This window comes from Papilio machaon, chromosome 14, assembly GCF_912999745.1.
Source record: "Papilio machaon chromosome 14, ilPapMach1.1, whole genome shotgun sequence".
In the NCBI taxonomy this organism is placed as follows: domain Eukaryota; kingdom Metazoa; phylum Arthropoda; class Insecta; order Lepidoptera; family Papilionidae; genus Papilio; species Papilio machaon.
Window position 1 is genome coordinate 4,546,672 of NC_059999.1, and position 22,439 is coordinate 4,569,110.

At 33.4% G+C, this 22,439-nt stretch overlaps 1 protein-coding gene across 1 annotated transcript in view; it reads right to left on the reverse strand.

Moving 5' to 3' along the window:
* LOC106711289 (semaphorin-2A) overlaps positions 1–22,439 on the reverse strand; it is an 81,732-nt gene that overhangs the window by 25,047 nt on the left and 34,246 nt on the right. The window contains exons 2-5 of the mRNA XM_045680855.1: positions 8,422–8,509; positions 7,833–7,884; positions 7,490–7,552; positions 3,669–3,776 (exon numbers count right to left, since the gene is read on the reverse strand). Coding sequence (XP_045536811.1) covers positions 3,669–3,776; positions 7,490–7,552; positions 7,833–7,884; positions 8,422–8,509 — 311 coding nt within the window. The remainder of the gene's footprint in view (positions 1–3,668; positions 3,777–7,489; positions 7,553–7,832; positions 7,885–8,421; positions 8,510–22,439) is intronic.

Sequence of the window (22,439 nt, forward strand, 5' to 3'; positions counted from 1 at the left end):
TGTTTTACTTACTGAATGGTTGATCCAAACAGTCTTCATTCTTTTAAGTTTATTTAAAGTAGTATGAAATATGAAATAAGAGTAAGCATAGTATCACTTAGAGTCAGACTTAGAATCGCCTAGAGAGGTATTATACTCGTGTGTTTTAATTAAGTATTAAGGAAATACTTCGTTAACCTTAAGACTGGTTTAAGCTCTAAGTTTGTTTGAGAAGTGCAACGTCTTAGTTTTAATATATTTTATTAAATAAAATTAAAATGAGATCTTTTTTTTTAAATGAAGCCAGTATTTTATTTTAAAAAATATGAGAAAATTACAAGTGCTTAATTCTTAGTACGTAAGATATAGTTTCTATTAAGTTTAACGAGGGGCATAAAGTCTCACACAAAAATGGTTATATAGCATCGGCGTGGTGGCTGAATGCGGTACTGCATGGCTTATAAAGTGATTTTGCAGAGTGCACTCAACTGCGCCGTTTGCGTCGACGTCCCACCATAATTACGATAATGACGTCAACATTCTTGTAAGACACCCTACACACTTCGGCCTATAAGGTTGCTTTCATACCGCAAGAGTCGTAACATACGTGCATATTAAAATGTTAACTTCAATTAAGTGTTCACGTCGGTGCTTAACTCAGTAATAAATAATTAAAAATATGAGAGGAAATATTTACTTACTTAAATCATTATATGCATTTTAAAAAATAATTTAATAATATTTTAATGAGGTATAACCGCATAACGCGCGGTAACACCTACGCAACCTTGTTTTATTAAGTTTTGTGTCCAGTTGTCGACGATTATATACGATTATATACGAGTATATGCTAGTTATACAAATAATTTATGAAAAATAATCATGATTAGTTAAGGAAGTATAAAGAAGCCAAGTTGCGATGTTATCGAAATATAAAAGAGTCTATTTCTCTCACATTCATTCGTTCTTTTTTTGAATTTGCAAAAAAAATTACATGCTTCGACATGCACATATTTTATTGTTTCAGCTCATTTGGTTGGTGTGACGAGGCACGGCTTGAACGTATTCAATTTAAATGGGAACAATCAATAAGCGGGGCTTATCGCGTTTTATTCGAACAAGATAAATGCAATGTGTTTTAAATCTGCTTGTTGTACAAATCGTTCTATTGTTATTGTATCTCGTAATCTGTAACAAACGGCTGATGCCTCTGTTTGCTTTGAATATTTAATCAAATCATTTTTGATTGCCCGTTTTTATTTAATACTGATTTAGATGTTTGTTTCAGATGTTCGAATGGTTGTTTACTACTTGAAAGCCAATTCTTTATTGTTTTTAAATACTTCTAATACAGTATTTATAACTAAATAATTATGGTTTGAAGATATTAAAGTTTGTTTAAAGTTTTATAGTAAATCATACATTTGTGTTTAAAGATTTGGTATGTCACAAATGCTTTGTTTTTCCAAAACTTTGTTTTTAATGAACTCTGGCATCATTAAACAGTTACGTTTTCACATATGTTATTCTAAATAAATCCTTGCATCCACAGCTGCGATAAGAAGAAACAATAGAAGTCAAATGATGGGGGCCCAATCGGTACAGTCGTTTGTCTTCAATGTTCGTCCAATAGCTGCGCCCCATTTGTATCAGAGCTGTTATAAATTGGCGGTTGCAACAAATATGAATTGTCGGGTCGATTTTCTATCAGCTCGTTGCGTCCACAGTGAGTGTGATTCGCCCTATCGATTCTGTACATGTGATTTCACTCAATTTTTGAAACTGACGTGCCCTAACCCTCAAGAGGGAGTGAATGCATTACTCAAACCACAGATTATATTTAAGAGTTTTGAATTTTATATGTTAGTAAAAACTATCTAAAGTGAAATGGGTTATGTAAGGAAAGGGGATCTTTTAATTTTTTTTTTTAATCTAAGTTTTTACTTTCGTCCTTAGCTTTCTTTTTTTAGGTTTATGCTACGGTGTCATATTCAGAAATATTTGGATTGTTTCCCATTGGGTCGATATGCCTACCGATATCATAGAATAACAAATCCCAATGGTCCGATTGATCGGAAGACCTATCGGCCTAAGAGGAAACACCGAGAGAAAACATATTTATTTTATATATAATAACTATGTCACAGACTGTTCGAAATTGACATTATAAGTATCGCACCGTTTTATAAATAAAAATGTACAGAGTAATTTCAGTAACAATAACGGCAAACCCTTTCCGTCGTATTAAATCTTCCACTATCTCTGTTTTAACAGGCTGCTCTGTGTAAAACACTTTCCGGCCAGTATAAACATTATTGAATGGCCTTTTCACCGCAAAAGTAATATACTTCCAAATTGAAACCATCATCCGTAGCTACGAGTTAAACTAGTGATTTATTCCATCAATATTTTAATTTCAACTGTAAAATTTATCTTTCTCTAAGAGATAATAACTTACTCTGAGACATTATGTACCTATATATGGGAGTATTCATTGGTCACATTTTGATCATGTTCGTTATAACCACTTTTTTAATTAATGAATAATAGAATTTAGATTTTAAGTCATAGGTTATCACCACTGCAAGCTACGATAATAAAATTTTTGTTTGATAATGATAGGTTCATAATATTATTTGCTTTCTTATAACATTTAAATAGTAAAAAGCGAATAGTGATATCGCAGTAGGGTAAGGAGACGAATCAGTTTAATAATTTATTATTATAGTGAAAAAGTCACTCTAAACCGCTATCTAAAGTACGATAAAAACGTGTGAAGGGTCAAAGCGGTGCGATACATCATAAAATTATATGAAAGTCGAGTGCAGGGCCGGTGAGAGGTGAACAGGGCGCGGCAAATTTATTGCGGTCTGCTTTCGATACCTTTTGTTGAAGCGGTTTTATGACTTTAAAAAAATAATTTCATAAAAATAACTCTACTTATCGCCAACGGAACACACTTCATTGCATCTGCAGTGGTCAGGGGAACGAAATATGAGTACGTATGGAGAAATGAATATTGAAATTTTTAAATTTGAAATGTTTATTGTTGCGGAATACGTTTATAATAAAATTGTCACTGGGTATGAGAGCTTTAACGGAGTCGTTCGGTTAGAAATTTCTTTTGCGTTGGGGAAAAATCTGGTCTCGTCTTACGATGTCATTTGAAATCAGAAGCCGTGAAATTTGTCGCGGCTGGCGACGGCAAGACGCGCTTCGTACGCGGTAATGCATCCGCATGCGAAAAAGATGGATGCTAAATTCTAGTCGGAAAAAAAGTTAATCAAAGAAAAAGATTTTTTTTATTCGTTAACAGAACAGATGTGTGGAGTAAAGTTTAGATCTGTTGCATCGTTGGCTTCTTGCCAAATGTTATGTTAGTGACAGTTCAAGTGCAAATAAGTAACTGAAAATAATGTTTCATTGTTTTCTTCTAAATCTTATGAAACATTATGATGATATTCATGACGTTTGTAATTATCATCATCATAACCTTGCCCCGACTCCACTGTACCCAAAATATACCTGTTGTACTTGCTCTGGGGTCAGCACAACAGGTACTGTTCTATTCTAGTACAGGTATTATATGGATTTATTCCTTTGGCAAATTAATTATTCATTATTTCAGTTTTGCTCTCTTCTCAATCATATTTGTATTAAAATGTATGTAACAATTGCATAGTACTTACGTATAACACCCAATCTTTAGGGCTATGGGCGTTGGTGCCGCACACGTAGAGCCGCGAGCCGTCACCCATGGGCTGGATCACGCGCACGTGGTTACGGCAATCGAAGTGCTGAGGAAAATATTCTTATCAACACATTGCTAAACAATGAATACAAGAAAGTTTTATAAAATAATGTATGTGGCAGAATCCATTTTATTTTTTATTTCAAATTATAAACAACTAAGTTAAATGGGTCGCTAATAGATGAGCATTTCTAAAGGGAAAAACAAATCTGCAAGGTATTAAAGCGAAAGAAAATATTTGGCTTAAAACTATAAAAATTGTTGTCTGAAAAAGTTTTCCGCAAATATTTAATACAAAACATTACGTGCGTGTAAAATGTTAATGTACGCTTAATACTTATTGTGAAATAAACGGACGGGGAAAGAAGAAATCGAATGTGCAATGGCTCGTTCGCGCAAATTTTATTGGCATATGTTGAAGAGGAAAAGAGAGGGAAAATGTTGAGTGTATACGTGTCCACAGCCTGTGATTATGCAAATTTGCGTCCAACATAAATATTGAACGGGACATTAATATTCCAAACTACAGGAATACGCGATGTCCGTTTTAGTGAATAAAGCTTTCGCCAAAATGAAAGGCCACAACTTTATATCAGTTCATTAGCGTTGCATCTTTCAAATATGTCTGAATTGGTTTTCGACGGCAACTTTACGCACGTGTGAACGTAATTGTGCAATTAAAAGTTCGATAGTTCGATGAAATGGTAATGACTTTTCTATTGTTTGAGGTTGTTATTGGATGTCTGGTGAATTTTCGGGATCGTCTGAGATTTTGGCTTATATAAAATTTACTAATGAACTTTGACTTTCATCATATGTATTACCGCAGACTAATAAAAATAAGATATTACTAGAAATCTTGACTGTTAGTATTATAATCACGTCGACGTCTATAATATCAATTAACGTCCGTCAAATGGTTAATACAGGTGTTTAACTAAACAGTGTCTAACTGTAAATATTAGAGTCATACAATGAGAGTTTTAGTTATGTAGATAAAATTGTTCGATTCGAAGATGTTGCATATATTTACTATTGTAGTTGTATTATATGAATTTTGTGACTTGTACCTACTATAGCATTGTGAGATACGAAATAGAAGGTACAAAAGGACATTGTAAGCGATATTTTCAAAGCCCCGGACGGAATATATACTGTGTTTACAGATTGGCGCTCGGCGGCTGCGGTCGGCCGGTAGATTGAAACTAATTTTCTCTCCGTCACGACGAAAGCCGGCGCACCGCCATTGTACTGATACTCTGTCAGATTTTCAAATGGACAAAATATACAAGTGGAAAGAAAATCGCTTTGTCGAGTATGTCGTTAAATCGAGACGGGCTCGTTGAATTGAATCAATTGTGAGGTTTTATTTTATGAATCTTATTTAATTGTGTTTGTTTAAATTTAATTATATGAAGTTGTTTCAACTATTTTCACTTGTTTCATTACAGGTTATGTTATATTTTATTTTATTAATTGTTTTATGGTAATATAAAATAATGTTTGGGAAAAAATAACCAAAAGCAATTAATAAGTAACACAGTTGCGAAAATGAAACAATTTCTATTAACTATATACGGATAAAGTATGATTACAAGAAAAAGGTTCTTTGTTTCTTTATAAAAAGTTCTGACACAGTTTCTTTGATTCGAGCTCGCAGCGGTAACTTTGCGAGAGATTGTTCTAAAGTAATTAACGGATTAATATACTCGGAACGTTCGGCGATCGCGTAGACGTGAACTGTTTTGTTCAGAAACAATCAGAATTAAGCAGAAGAACAATCAAGCTCACGTCTAAGTTTCTTTTAACGGCACTTAGCCGAGAGCGCTCGCATAACTTCACTCGGAACTAATGCTTTCGATTGGTCCATTTCGTTAATTATTCGCCACTTTACGTAAGTAGATTTACGATCGGATTTTCTTTTCTCGCCTTCTTTGCCACCGCGACACTTTTGTCCGAGACTCAGATGTATTCTACCTTAATGGCACTTATTACCTATTTAAGAGCGCTAATTTACATCTCTCTATTAACATTCCAATATATTTCTAATGTTTTACAATTTAATTATACAGTTGAAACATCAAAGTGCTAAAGTAATCCTCTTTATCGAGAATACCTTTTTCACAAAGAGTTCTATCCCATCTAAATATGCGATAAAAACCGAGCTCCGGTTACGTGGTAAATTTCTAGATCGAATCGACTGTTTTACTGGTTCTTAAAATCTAAAGTTGTGTGATTTACCTACAGATTTTTTTCCTTTATAGCGACACAAAGAGCAGTGAGCTTAAAACAACAAGGCGAACGCCGAGACCGTGGCGGTCTTTCGGAATTTCGCCGACGGCGTTTCCCAGCCTTTTTCGTGTAACGACATCATGTTTAGAGAAAGGAAAACTCGCCGACAGTGAGAAAACTTTGATTATAGCTTTCACGAGTGGCCGTTCTTTCTACAATTGAGGTGATAGAGTCGGATATATTTCTTTTTTATAGCTTTTTCTTCTTACAAATAAAACAAATTTACTTTTTTTTTCACTGGAAGAGTTCTTGTGGATACCATGTGGTAAATTGTTTTCCTTCGCTCGATATTGCGTAAGTTTGACCTATTACGCGTGGTTTATTATATGATGTTTCCAAAATGTTCAGTTGTTGCGGATAAATTGTGAAATTGCTCGACTATAGCTTTTTCCTTTTATGTGGCCACCTCGTTGACTATCAAAGATGTTTTACTACTTACTCAAAGAGGTTACGTACACTTTGCACGAGATATTCCATTTCGAGTTGGAAGGTTTATGTCTTTCTTATTATATGCGACTGTACTGTAAACGACAGAAAATGTAATTTGTTTACTGCTTTTATTATGCCGATAGCTTTGACATAAACACGACCAGGCTTTTAAATGTTTGCGTTGACTGGCTGAAATTAATATGTTGACATTCGAATTGACTTTCTGATATTTAATGTTAAAAGAACGAATTATATTTACTATTTCAAATACAAAAGATGAAGCTAATATCGTTTGTGTCACAAAGAAATAGAATCCCGCAATAAATAATAGGAAAGCACTCAAGGATAGAATCGGAAGGTCCACAACTAATATCGAATTAGTGGATAGCGGAATAGAAGGCAATGCAATAATCGTACCGATCTCACGAGACGGAGTGTAACCGGGAAATAAAACAAATATTGCTTTTACGGCGGGACTGTAAATCAAAATTAACGGCCTTAATATAGCGAGTGAAGCACGGCTTAGAAGCTCTCGCTATGAAATATGCTTCCCGCCGTTCAAAAATGGGATTAACCCTTGATGGAAATAGTGCTAGTTGCATGCAATTCTGCACGGGCGGTAAGTCTTGTACGCTGTAGTCGTGGTGCGTATGATTTATTGCGTCATATGACACCGTTTTATGGGCTTTTAATGGCGTAATTACGCTTATTGCTTTTGTTATAAATCAATGTATGATTTATTTTAAGGTCCGATTTACGTTAAGTATTTTTAATTGATAATTTAAATATGGAACTACTCATTTGTCAAATTTTCGATGATTGCCTTAACAATTTATAATCAATTGTCCTGTTCAAATTATTATCGTAAATCTCAGATATTTTATGATATTTTTTCATGTAATTTAATTAAAATCAAAACATCACGAGTATTCGTTAAATAAATTAAATTAACAATCTTTAATAACTATTTAATTTGAATATCAAAAAGTTTTAATTACTTCATTTCTGAGAACTGAATTTTAATATAATTTAACTCACCTCTGATTTTCCTTTTGACACACATTGAGCGACATTGCTGGGCTCCAAATTAATAGAATCCCTCTGTAAAGGAACATTATAAATTATATTAAAATATGTTTAAATCTCTTAAAAAATATTATTTTTTTTTGTAAATTTTATAAAAAATCACTGCGTTATTAACAATTTATTTTTATCATTAAATGCTACCATAATTAATTTCCACCAGTTATCCAAAAGATAATGGTGTCAATATTAAAAATAAAGAAACGATCTTGTAGCATTTGGCATTTATTTTTCAAAACTACTTACTTTCCCCGTTGTCCTTACAACAAATACATACAGTAATATAAAATATACTTACATCACAATGTGATGAACTAATGTTGTTCATGTTCAGACGAAACAATCGGTCCCTGGAAAATAAGACAAGTCAATACTAATCGTAAAAAAACGTATATTTTCAACTGTAATTAACCATGAAAAGATAGAACAATTCACTGGGAAATTGAGTTTATGATGTAAAGTATGGGCGTGTAACAATGTCGCGTGGATATTGCAATGAAATTTTTATGCTTGATCGTTTTATTGCTCGAAATGTGGTCGCCCTACTGTTTGATAATGCGGTGCCTGACTCATACACTAATATAAATTTATTTCTTTTAATAAGACGTCAACGAATAGCGTTGAAGGTAAATTGTGTGTTCACTCTTAATTCTCATCAAAATTATTAAATGTAATTCTACTACTATTTTATATACGTTCGTTCAATTGTTTTAAACAATGTAATCTTGTGTTAAATTTGTTATGAATTAAGAGAAATTAGGTAAATGATTTAAGTTAGTTAATGCCATATATCCATTATTATATCAAAACAAGAATTTTTAAATTTTATATTAACTTTTTTTACATTTTAAAATAATCTAAATAGAACGTATAAGTATAGCACTTACATAGCGCCGACATAGAGTGCATCTCGCTTCGAATCCATAAAGAAGGTTCTGTAGTAAAGAGGTCCGCACGTAAATTCTCGAACATGATCTGTAACAAATGAGAGGAAATTAAAAACTCCGTATTTGTATCGTTATGTTAGTTTTTGTATAGGCAGTGTTAAAAATATGTTAATATTTTCGTAGAAGAAATCTTTACAAATATTTTGCAGGCATTTTGAAATCGAAACGTCAAATACACATCTCAGTAAATATCGTATTATAAATATAACTAAATAACTTTTTTGTTATATGATAAGGAGGTCTCTGTATCGGCGAGTCAATCAGGATTAAACGTAAGTCGATCATGAAATATTTTCACTAATAAATTGTACATATTGACATGGGATAAAGGAGATTTTTCGTAAGCATGACACAGATCAAAGGGCCGTTGAAAAGGGGTCGCCGGCTCTCAGATACGATACAGGCTTGCGAGCAAAGATTTGAGAATAGATATCAAAGAGTTTTCTATGGTCGTACTGAGCTTAATATCGGTGCTATTCGCACGGTGTTTGTGAAATGGCATTTTATTTAATTTTTTTAAAGTTATAAAGCAGATTAAAATTTAACAAATAAGTGTACGTCAAATGAACTGGCTCGAGTGTCGAATATAAGTATTATTTAACTGTAGAAGATAGGACTCTTTTGTACTTTACCTATTATTATCTACAATGTTTAACAATGGACATATAAATTATAACAATAAAGCAAGTATTTAATTTCCTTAGATTTACTAAGTGTTCACGTATAGAATCGCGTGTTCCACAGTTTCGGGTGTCTGTAGTCGAGAAGGGCAACTTTCGCGATTGAGTCACGCACAAAACCGACGGCTAGTTTTATAACCACTAACTTCGAGAACCGATGTCGAAACAACGGACTGTTAAACATATTGTTAGAGACGTGACGTACTTGTAAAGACTTCTTTTATGTGTGTTTTTTCAACAAATATTGACGTTTTAGTCTTCGTATTATTAATGTATATTCAATTTAAGATAGACTTATTTGCGGTACACATATAATATATCTCAGATAAGTTACAAATTTGTATACAGCTCAGTGTAATTTTAAAAGTTATGAAAACTAAGTTAGCCAAGCTTCTGTGTTTCTATAAAACAAAAAGGTCACACGCAAATAATGATCCTTAATTTCATTTCTTTTCTGTGTTTGTGAACTTCGCTGCACTCTAGTGAATGGACGCCTTTATGATGTTTGTGTACCACCAAGTTTTAGAAGGCAAACGTCTTGCATGACATAGCAGGACGGAGTTCGCGCGAAAGACTTTTCAATGTGTTCCCTATTTGCATGGAGTCTCACGTCTATATGGAATGCATTTTTCACGAAGTCAGACGTCACTGTCTGTTACTCTATGCAAGGCAAGCTTCGAGCTACGCCTCGCAAATTGCTATAGAATTGTGCAGAGTTAAAACTTTTATTATTAAATCTATTTACAGTTTTGATTTGTGTGTCTAAATCTAAATACAAAATTTTATATCAAATAACTATTTAATTTATTTAACTATTTTAATTAACTTACTAAAAACTGTTTTATTCTTTCATTTAATTACCTTAATTTAATGAAGGTTATACAAATAATAAGTAAATATACTCTCAAAGATAATGCATTAATTTTGCTGCTAGTTTAAACTTTTTTTTGTAGTAAAAAATAGAGTGCATTGATACAATCTTAATAAATAAGTATCATTTGTATTCTACTAAGAAACACGTATTAATTTAAACACGTAAAAATTGTTCTAGCATTTGGAACATAATGTAAATAGAAATTGCGTTTAACAGATACAATAAAATGCCGTTGAACTCTTAACATAAGAAGAAACTTAAAAAAAAAACTAGACAGACTTAATTTTATGTATTTTTTTATCTTTTGCTTTATATTGTAAATTGCGAGATATTGCAGTAGTTGTCTATTTATTAAATTCTCAATACACGATTCACATTGCCTCCTTCATCTGTACCTTTAAACATTTACATTTACAATCGTCCAATTTATTATCATAGTATCATACTTCATACTAATAATATAAATGCTAAAGTTTGGATGGATGGATATTTGTTACTATTATCTCGAAAAAGTTTGACACAGATGTAAAAACTTACTCTGGAAGAACGCATAGGCTACTTATTGAGTTTTTTTTTAAATTCCACGCGGAGGAGTCGCGATCAAAAGCAAGTTGAGGAATAAAAATGCAAAGGAATGTTAGAGATAGAAGGAAGTTTTATATTGTTGCTTGATTACATTTTTAGCAAATGTTATTTGACTTGACTTAAAGTCCTATGTCCCCGTAGTGGGACAGAGGGCGTCCACAGTACGTCGCCAGCTCACTCTATCTTGGGCTCTGCGTTTGGTCTCGAGCCATGTCAGCCCGACTGTCTTCATGTCGGCTGTTGTATTGTAAATGTTAATAATAAAAAAAATGTTAAATAAATGTTATTTAGTAATTTAAAATTCGAGACATAAAAAATATTACACCGTTATTCAGCGTCTGTGTGAAATAGCAGGAATATTTTTTCGGGACGTAGTATTCGCTAAGATGTCTACATATTTAAGGCGGTGGTGGCCGCGGTTGCGCTGTCGTCTATTGTGACATTTACCAAATCAAATATTCAGCTGCGATGCATTTTGGATAGTTTAATCTTCTTGAGGTAAAAATAATTACGCTACGGGACACAACTCCTAATTTTTCTTATAATAAGTGTAAAACAAGCTTTATCAACATCGAAAAGAAATTTAAGCTTTTATAAAATAGATGAGTAATACTGGTTGCATATAAAGCCGTAAATAAATATGGTAGATTCTTATTTTACTAATATTATAAAGGCGAATGTTTGGATGGATGGATGAATGTTTGTTAGAAGGTATCCAGAGTGGATGCATGGATCTCGACGGAATTTTGCTATTATTGTAGAACACAGTCTGTAAGAACACGTAGGCTACCTATGATCCTGAAAATGTGTGCAGTTTCCGTGGTATTTATTCGACACATCTTATTGAAATTTAGCAAAAGCTAGTATAGTGTCAATTAAGTAACATTTGAAAATGTAATCTGATATTATGTAGATGACGTCAGTATAAGATTATAGTTTGCCGGCCGCGCTAAGCTTATCTAAAATCTGTTAGCAGTAAAGCTGTTTTACGTAAACGGCAAGTTTAGTTCATATTTTCACACAAGAGAAAACGCTGCCTAGGATTTTGTTGAGGTTGCAGGTAAGGCTATAATTAGTGGGGGCCGAGGCATATCAAGATTCTAGTGAGCCTAACTCGTCACGCGATCCGGCGCAGTAACACGACAACTAGCCAATTGATCTGATAATACTACGACCTATTGTTTTAATTTGTTTATTTTTTTCTTTACTATGTAATCAGCGTAATTAATACCGTGTACTTAGATTATACAGTTACGATATTTAGCGTGCTCTATATGCGTTTCGTATTGTTGGATTATGTTAAATTTTATTGTTCATATCGGAACGTGTTAATTCTTTTCCTTGTTAACGTGATTTATTGCGGTACACATTAGAAATATGCTTGACTTTTTATTTTTTCGTTTTTATTTTTGCGTCAAATGCGTAATGAATTATTGGCCCTTTCTGTTTGTGAATTTATGTATGGCAAACTGGACTTGATTGGGGTAATTGTTTTATCGCATGAGCCCACGGTCACATCGGGCAGGTGGGGGGGTGTCCGCGGGGCGTGCAGGGGGTGGTGTGACGTGGAGTCTCACAGCTGGAGCTACGAGGAACGAAGTTATAATAAGCTTACTAGCGTTTAAAAGATTTTATCACACAAAATTATTTTGGTCAAGGATAGTTATAACAAATAATCTTTACAAATGTTACCTTGATAAATTAAATTATTAAAACATCATATTAATATAGTGTAACGTTCATAAACTTAACAATTTCTTTATGAACAAAAGCTAAGAAGTTTTCAAACTGTGCAATAAAGAGGTCAAACATTCTTTATTGAATTGGTAAAACTACAACCAATCGAGTGTTAAGTGTGGAAACTGCCCCTTAATTTTATAATTGTTTTCATCCCTATATTAAGTTGAAAAAAAAAAAATTTGCTTGTACAAAAATGACAAAGGATTCAATCGTCGAAATTCGAAATCGGTTAATCACTGAGTAGTTGCCGCATCGAGTTTTAATTGAAAAAAATCAATAGCAGGTATTAGGAATTTCCCGTAAATACATCAAGCGTGTTACATGACAATACGTAATAGGACGTTAGCTGAAAGCGTTCCTTAAGCAAATCGCTCAGCATCGTTACGATTGATGGATTACAAGGCGATTACAAGGCAGTCAGGAAATCCGCGCATTTTTCATTTGGCAATTGCTGCCGTCGGGCCGATATCAAAATATCGTTGTACACGGCACCGATTAGATTAACGGCACACAATTGGCTTACATGGAAACTTTGCCCCATTAGCTTTCTGTAATACCTATTTCGTGGATTGGATTAATTCGGAACACGCCCCGCGGGTGTTCGCTCGCCTTCCGTGCCGCTATGCCGCATGTCTCAACAATAACAACTCTAAATTAAATATTAGCTGGAATACTACAAATTAAACAGTTCAATGTACGAACGTGAACGAAATAATAGAATTGAAAAGCTTATACCTTGTAATAACATCCGATGTTTTTGTCAGTATTTTGCCTTTGTCGTTTTTTCCGTATTGTTAGTCGGTGACATGCGTGGGTTTTTGATGTGTAGGCTAAAAGGTAAACATATTGTTGATGACATTAACTTCCCAATAATGTTGACTTCTAAGTAAATTGATCCTATCAATTTTATGTATATGTAAATTATAAGTTCTAAGTTTAATTTGTTCACTTAGAGTAAATAATTTGTATGTTTTTATGCATGGGTAAATGTATGTAAAATGGTACGTGGATGTATATTATATTGTGAGTTTTCACTGTCGAAACATCTGTACAAAATGTATTAAAAAGTTAACTCTGCCAATACCAGACAGATCGGGGTCGATGTAACTCGAGAGCGATTAAAAATGCGTCGTAAAATGAGATCAACTAATCTCACGCAGACTGCAATAAAATATAGGAACAATTTATGTCTCTATACTGAATCTGAATGGGTTCATATTTTTAACAAGACATATTTTAAAGTTATGTCTATTGGTTTAAGTCGTCAAATAATGGTAACCGTAAATGAGGTAACTGATAGAAACTCTAGATAATGTTAATCAGACAATTTTAAAGACTAAAAACAATAATGTTTAAAAACAAATAATACAATAAAATAGGTTTTAGTAATTGTGTTTAACATAGATATGTTCTGTACTATGAGTTCAATGAATAGCCTACAAACGAGTAATAAATAATAGTTGCAGGTTTCAGCTTTCAACGTATAAAGTAATTGGCGTCATTAGAATAAATAGCCGCCTACACGTTCACAGGGAATGCGACTCAATTAATTAGAGAGACACAAGTGTCTGAAGAGGTACATTTGTTTGACACTACGCATGTCAGGGTAAGGGAGACTGACAGATTATCCAAATTCCGCCATTAAATGCTTATGAAGTTAAGTTTATAAATTCAGTACACGTTCCATGATACGCATTTCGTAACACGTCTTCGTACAAACTTTGTGCTACGGCTCTAATAATTTACATTTCGTGCTAACAGTACATTATGGGTTTATAACATTGTGGATTGTAAAAGTTGAAAGAATATTGGTATATTAAAGTTTTGTCTATTGTTACTTTTATTTATTACGTAATTTAATGATTATTTAATACTAACTGTTCGTGTCTAGATGAGTTTTATATTGCATGATAAACTAAAATAGTTATATGAAAAATATTATATCTTCTTAATAATTTATTAATACGAGACCGTTTTAACTACCGTTTATCCAAAATAACTTATTGGCTATTTTTTTAAAGCTAGAAGTAATCAGAGTGACATAATTACTGCTCAAACATAAAGTCAGAAATATCATCATGTTAACATATCAAATCAAAGTACAAACTCAGCAAAGTATCAACTTGCATCATGGACAGAATTTTGTATCCCGTAAAGATGTGATCAAAAAGTTTCCTTCTCTTTTATTAGTTTATATTTAGACGTAAAATCCAGTTCTATTATCCACTTCATTGTCTTTAAAAGTTATATTACGGTTTCGAGTCAAGCGTTAAATCCTTCGATCCAATTTTAGTGCTACAAACGAAGGGGTATAAAATCCTAATGTTTATTTTATGGGTTATATAATAAAAAGTTCGATTTTCTCGGCTGGTGGAATATCTGTTAGTCATTGTAATCCTTTTACCATTCATCTACGTAGACACGAAAAGGCTTTCCCCGGTAGCACAGGCTAATTCCGAATGCACCTTCAATCGTAAAAGATGTCGTAAAGAATCGGGACTCCCCTCCAAATGCCGGGGAATCAAGGAACAAATACTTGATTTCTTATTGGCTTCCACCCAGACTCAGATTGAAATTCGCCATAAAGACATTTGGGCACGCCTGGTCGGATTAAAGGGGGAAACTAATAAAGAAAACTTTCGCGACACCGTATTTTTACCAAATGCTCTCTTGAAACTTTAGAACCTTTATTTGGTTGGTATAGTATTAGTTTGTAAAATGGCTTGCGGTGAGAGAATCGTTTTTTCCGAATTGTCGCAATCTCTTGAAGTGATTTCTTTATAATGCGGTCTTACTGATTTTTATAGACATACGAAGAAATCAGTTTTTATACACAATTTTCGATCATTGTTTAATATTCTCGACACAATCGAATAGCAAAATAAAAATTTATCTGAAATCACAAACTTCGTAAGCTTTTTAATAGAATTTATAATCGATATGGATTCAGACAATTTAAGGTCTGATACGAGAGGATTAACATGTATTGTGTATCTCGATTGTAATTCGATTTTATAAATATCTCACGTTTCTAATTTCATTGAAAACGATCAATGGCGAAATTAATCCGATATTTTCAGCAAAAATATTCAACTTAAATAATTACAAGTAACCAATTCACTATTCTAGTTGCTTACACGTCTTTGTAGACTAAATCCAGAAGTGATTCGATTGAAACAAAGGAATGAGTTAAAAATCTTTACATGCTTAATGTGATTTTTTTTCTTTTTAATAAGCGAAAACTCTTTGGCTTTAAATGAAGAATGGAAAGAAACAACACAGTTCAACAAAATATTGTTATAGTTAAAATTAGATGTGGGAACATCTGTTATAAAGAGAATAACGGTTGGCAATTGTATGACCATCATTAAAACATTAAAAAAAATAAAAACATTAAACTTATTAATATAAAATATGTAAGGACATGAACCACTCTCAATAAAGAAGCATTGCTAATGTTAATTATGTTTACATAAAATAATGTCGCAAAGAGGCGAAGTGTCGTTGTTTAAGACACTCACTATGCGGGGTTACGCAACACGTCGTCGCTGCGTCCGGATTAATTTTCTCGAAGCTTTTAAGTATTTAGTTCGAGTGCTTCACTTCACTGAACAATTTGCATTTTCCCACACCGACATTGTCATTGAATGCTAATGTTTCTGACAACAGAACGTTATTTAAAAAAGGAATATATTTTTAATAACCTCTTTAAATTAGACGACATAAGACAACTCCGTAGTCCTTAGAAAGTTTTAATATTGGAAATTCAGAATTCACCTCCCACTTTACCACTAAAACCATGATTTATCATATTTTAAATATATATTTTATCATTTAATTCAAGTAGAATATTCAAAGTTATTAGTTCATTAACAGCATAGCCTTTTACAAGCAAATATAAAAAAGAAAACAAAAATTTAATATATCAAGCTCGCCATAATTGTTGCATTAATTTTTTAATTTTCTTTAATAGGGTAAACAAAAAGTCTCGGCACAATGAGGCGGTAAATGCATAACGTATTATTTCTTTTACATACGCCTCAACTCATCGTTCGACAAAATATTAAGGTGTATAAAATTTTATTACGCCCGTTACCCCCTCTTGTCTATAAACATTTCGTGTGTTGAGTTTTTCCCCCTTTAATCGAGGAGACGTATTTCGACTCTCGCATTGTCTTATTTCCCTATAATGCGACATATTGTCTCAATATCGAATGGTATTATGTTTCTTACATTTATAATGTTTGCTTTTGAATCCCCGGTGACTTCTATCCGTTAATGGTCCGTCGTTTAGACATTCAAAACGAGTTTTCTCTTTGCCATAATTTATAGGATTATTTATTATAACAAAAATATTGTATTCGGCCTTGCCTAGTTTATTTATTTAGTTTGTTAATTTTATTTTTGCCTAACTTTAATCGACAGAGAAGGGGACGCGCAGAATATTTCCCCTACCTATGCGCAGACCTCTCATCTGTCAAATCCACTTCGTCTTCTCATCTTTACCTTGTAAGAAAAGAAAGGAAAGAGAACTACGTTTGGCCTCCGTCAAACACACTCATCAGACGAAGCGTGGAATTGCTTCCACTTACTCCTGTCTTCTGTGTGGTGGTGGTATTGCGCCGGGTGAGCCGGCTAATTTGTGCAACAGATATTATTGCTGTTGGCGGCAAACACTGTTAAATTTCTGTAGTTCTTGTTAATAAAGAGTTATATACTCTGTGTTACTTATGAATATTAATTTATAATTCATAATTTATTTGTAATTGTTATATTATCTTAGTCTAACTGAACCTTTCATGAATAGTTATGAACATGGTATAACTTGAAAATGCAAAAATAATAATAGCTTTTAAAATGTTTTAACTAAAGAATCGTAGATAAAAGCACATTTTAATTCTACGTTTACAAACTAGCGATAAAAGTGTGTGTGTTTAATAGTGAATTGAAAAAAAAACATTTCCCATTATAAAGTCAAATGAGATATTTATTTTGATTGCTCTCGACGGGAACGCGGCTACGAAATCCGATGAACGCGAGCACATATTTACATTAAAGGCATTTTAATGTTGTTTAACGCAACACTCTTGCAATGCAATTACATTTTGTCCGTATTAATATTGCATTTTAAATTTGAAATAATGAAAAGAAGTTGGACTAAATTGTTCATTTATATCATGTTAAAACATCATAAGGCCAAAGATATATTGATCTGTATCTCAATTTATTTTAGAAAGGAAAGTAAGAATAACAATATGTCTATGTTAAGAAATAATTATCACTTAGCAGCGGTGTATGGATGAATTTAAATAAAACGTATTAGAATAATTAGATGATACCAGAGTTAAAAAAATGCGATTAAAACAGATAAAAGTGATTTGCACGAGGGCCGATAATAAATAATTCTCTGCGAAGGCGCTACTTACGTTACTAACTTTATCGCCTAATAACTTTTAATGTCTCCCGATCTCTCACAATCTGGTGGATCGTAGAAATTTGGAAACTTTATCTTACGTTCGCGCGCCGTTTGAGTGAACTGAGAACGGTTCCATTTGGATTCATTGAATCGTTATGAAATGATTAAACAACGTCTATGATTATTGATTAGTTCGCGATTTAAACTAAAACTTTTGAGAACTATTTACAAGACATTGATAGTTGATAGACTACGAGTATAACATTACCTTGAAAGTTCAGTTACATAAAGGAATAATCTTTCACGTATTTACTTAAATAGTAGTTTAAATTAAAGCCGTGTCTATTAGTTTAAAAACTAGTGAATAGATCGTGGGAAGCAAATAAAAGCTAAAAGTGAATCAGGGTACGACAGAGGAAGGTTGATAGCAATCGCGTGAGGTAATCGGCGACAAGGCAGCGGCGGCACGTGCGCACCCGCCCTTATCTCACCGCTATGATGGCACCGGCGAATGTCGATATTTCCGATATTGAAACCTGTTTGTCTTGACGCTGAGGCATCGCCGCAGTATTGTTATTGTATGCCCACCTTATTGCCGGCTTGAATATCTACAGGTCTGGTATTGTGTTATGAGTATTGTTCGACTCTTATTGACGCGGCTACGGATGTTCGTTATGGAAGGACTTGAGATTTGCATAAGGTCTGTGCTATTTGTAAAGAGACAAGACAAGGGACGTAACGTAAAGCTACAGCCATTAAAAAACGAAAAACGGTGTTAACATTTGTATATATGTAAAACAGCATCATGTTAGATGAGTTTCTTCTTTATATAAATAAAATTACATGGCGCCTCGCGTTCCGAAATAATTTCCATAAAATGTTAAGCAAACGCAGCGAATTGAGTAAACTTCAATCAAGCGATCCCGTCTTCCGATCGAGTAACGCCTCTGCCGATTTTCTACTTCTCAATAAAGTACTACGAAAAGCAACCAATACATTGAGTTTTACAGGAAATTATGTCCTGAGTGTTTTGTAATTTCAACCTTAAAACGATATCATAGCTTTATTGGGTCAATTTTACACTTAAAAAGGATTATGACTATTCGACCGAAAGTAGGAAATAAGAAACCAATGTTTGCTAAGGTCTCCCCCTCGTTGGTTTATTGAAAAATAAATATTTTAATGTCGAAATATTTTTACACGTAAGGGTTTCAGGTAAATCTCTACACCTTTTCTACCCTAAGATAGTGACACGGTTTGAAAGAAATATTTGGGAGCATTCACTGAGTGGAATCCTATTGCAATTTATGTTCATTGATTCGGGAAAAATATGGGGAATCTAAGGTCGGCTCCGATTGCTTTTATTTCTATAAATTCAATAGCAACAATGACATAGTACTTTTGTATTTCAATTGCTAGTCTGTCAAAATCAAAAACATGTAATTTCACTTGATGATAATAATTTTAGTTATAACTATCAACTTTCTTGGAATAAATAAACTTAAAATTAATATTTGATCAGTATGGTGGACAGCTCAGAACTTATAGCTGTGTATCCAGAGGACGGATTCAATCACGGCGTTGTCTATGCAACGAACCATTATTTTGAATATGTTATGGACTCACCATACCGTCGCCGTCTCCCGTTCGGTGCTACCTAGCAATAAGTCACTGGCCCCTGGGGGTGGACCGGACCACTCCCACTGCCTCATAATTGGAAATTGAAATTTGTTTAGGACTGTGACGGCTTCCTAATTCGATAACGGCGACGCCTCGCGCGCAATCGGTGAGTAATAACAATAAATATACACCACTAGAGGTGAATCACAGGCCTTAATCTCGATACTGCGGTTTGTTGGGAAACTTATTGTGTGGTACACGAATATTACATCCAAGTTTGTTAATTACTGAGTTTACCTCCGTGTTACATTGCGTTGGACGCCCAAAAATCTAAACAAAAGTGAACAATTTGATATTTTAGTTTTTCAAACCAAATATATAATCTCGTAAACATATGGATCAATAATGATCGCTTTCAACGCTAAGACTTGAATAGGTAATAAAAGTATATACGTATACGAAGTAAACTAATGTTGTTTGGTAAAATATCAAATAAGTCGTCTTCCACATATGATCTCAGATAAGGTAGGTCAGCTTTATTGTTCAAATAGTATCGCATGCTTTATTATACAGTGGCAATAATTGTAAAAGGGATTTTACGACAACCGTCACTCGGCCGTTACCTGGCAACCCCATGTTTGTGATATCGCAAAAAGTTACCATTGTTATTACTAATGGTAACTATGTTAAATTTTATGTGAGATTTCATGTAATAAAAAGCAAATACTACGTATTAAAATACATACGGGTCAGCAAGAATTCTGTTATGAGAACCACAAATTGTCATGTTTTTTTCAATGTACAACTTGTAATGTAAATTACCTGTGGCTAAACGAAATAGTTTTATATCAGGCTGTGTTAATGATGTTGAAAATGGGCTTTGCATTTGCTACCATATTAAAAGAATTGATACTGTCCTTAGAACCTAAACATTCTTTCGCGTAACAATTTTACTTGTCTTGCTTCAGATTTGAAACATATGTATAGACGGGGAGTTCATCTCTGTCTTGGGAGCCATTCTTTTATTGCCTAGTTCCCTATACGACAGAATTATTTATAGAAACATCTTAATTCAGTATCGGTAAAAGCATTTATTTCTGTTACCTCGTATACTCTATAAAATATTTATACATCAACTAGTCGTAAATTAAATTACAACGAGTCAAATTAATAGAAACATTATTATAAACTGATTTATACTATGTTCTATAATGTATATGTAATAGTAAAATGATAGATAAAATAGTTTGTAATCATATATTGCTGGTTTTATTACACAAAGGCACGTGATGTGACTATATTTCGGAATTGCAAATAATATTGCTTTAGCAATGACAATATTATTAAAGGCAGTCGTATGCGAGACGCGCAATGATAGAAACAAAAGTACGCGCACACGTGAACACCCTATATTGGCAATATCCAAGAAAATTCGCCGATACAATGGAGAGAGACACGTAGCGTTATTAGCTGGGGCCCTCCTTAGTTCCCGTGCCCCCTTGCTATCACTCACCTATCCGTATCACCGGTGCCCCCGCGCGTTTCCCCTGCTTACCCCCTACGACTAATCACAGAGGATGTGGCATAGACGCGCTATGCATATTTATTATTCCTCCTTCCAATTCTCACTCTCGATCTAAGCGGGACGTGGATGTTTTTCATTTGCTAGATTTATTTATTTAGTGAGCCTCACGAACAGGAATGTTTAATATTTGATGTGCTTACATTCGCAATGACTTAAATAATACAAAGCACAATACATTCTTGTTAGTTAGATCGCGTAATGATAGCATCCAAGTATCAAATTAAATAGGTTTGAATATAGTTACGGTAAGCGATGCGTTCCATTCAATTTGCTATTGGAAAATAAATGACAGTGTTAGTTCGCATATTCATTGAAGGCAATGAATACTCTAATAAGGCGTTTGTAATTGACCAATTTGATAAAGCGGCGAGTGAATATGAGTAATATTATGACCACAGCAAGCAATTTGAATTACAGGCGCTTCATAAAACGAGGCGATACGCAACTCCCGTAGCGCTTTAATTAAAACTTCTTTAGCGAAAAGAAAACCCAATAAAAATTAATTACTTTCTCATTCGCTAACAAACCGACACATATAAAAAGGTACAATGGAATTTAAATATACAAACACGTAAATAAATATTTTTCATTGGGCGCGAATTAAATTCCTGACGAATGCTAATGTTGTTTAACCGGAGAATTCTTGTGCAGTTTAAGGGGGAGGTTGGGGTTAATTAAATATGCTCCGGGTTCATTTCCACAAAATTATTTGATTTCGGCCCGGCTGAAGCCCGATTCGACGCAATTCATTCTCCAAGAATTTCAGCTTAATTTGGCTTTATTTATGCCAGACTAAGATATAAGTTTTGTTTAGATCTGACCAAACCTCGACTGTAGAATAAAACAGAGAGCTAGATATTGTTAAATATTAATTTCTTCATCTCTAAGATAGCTTAGAACTTTTTTTTAATTAAAAGAATGGGAATCTTTAACAGAATTAGGAATTATAAGATCAAATAAATTGAAATTATTATTACCAATTTATTTTGTTACATTATCTATATATTGTAATATATCGCGTCTAACAAATACTAAATTAAAAATATATAAAAATAAACTGCACTCTCAGTAGCAACTATATTAACTTTCTTACGAGGTCGTATATCTCACAACTATGACTTTGTTATAATTAATGTTCTGTTAGTTATAAGACCGCCCCGTGAGCCAGCCAGTAGTTAAAAGCATTATCTATATAAGACATTAAACGCTCCTAGCTCCGAGTTATTGTTCTATTGTAAATTACCGCCGTAGGTACTGAGGCCAAAGATTTACAATCATCGAGTGCATACGACAGCCTGCATAATTTAATAATTTCCACACTCCCTTGATTAAAATTTTGCTATAACGCATTAGAGCAATAAGATGCCGTAGGGTGTTGGGGCAAGAAAATTAAACGGTCCATAATAATTTTGTTACGCCTGTTCTATGATTAAAATCTTATAATTAATTAGGAAAAGT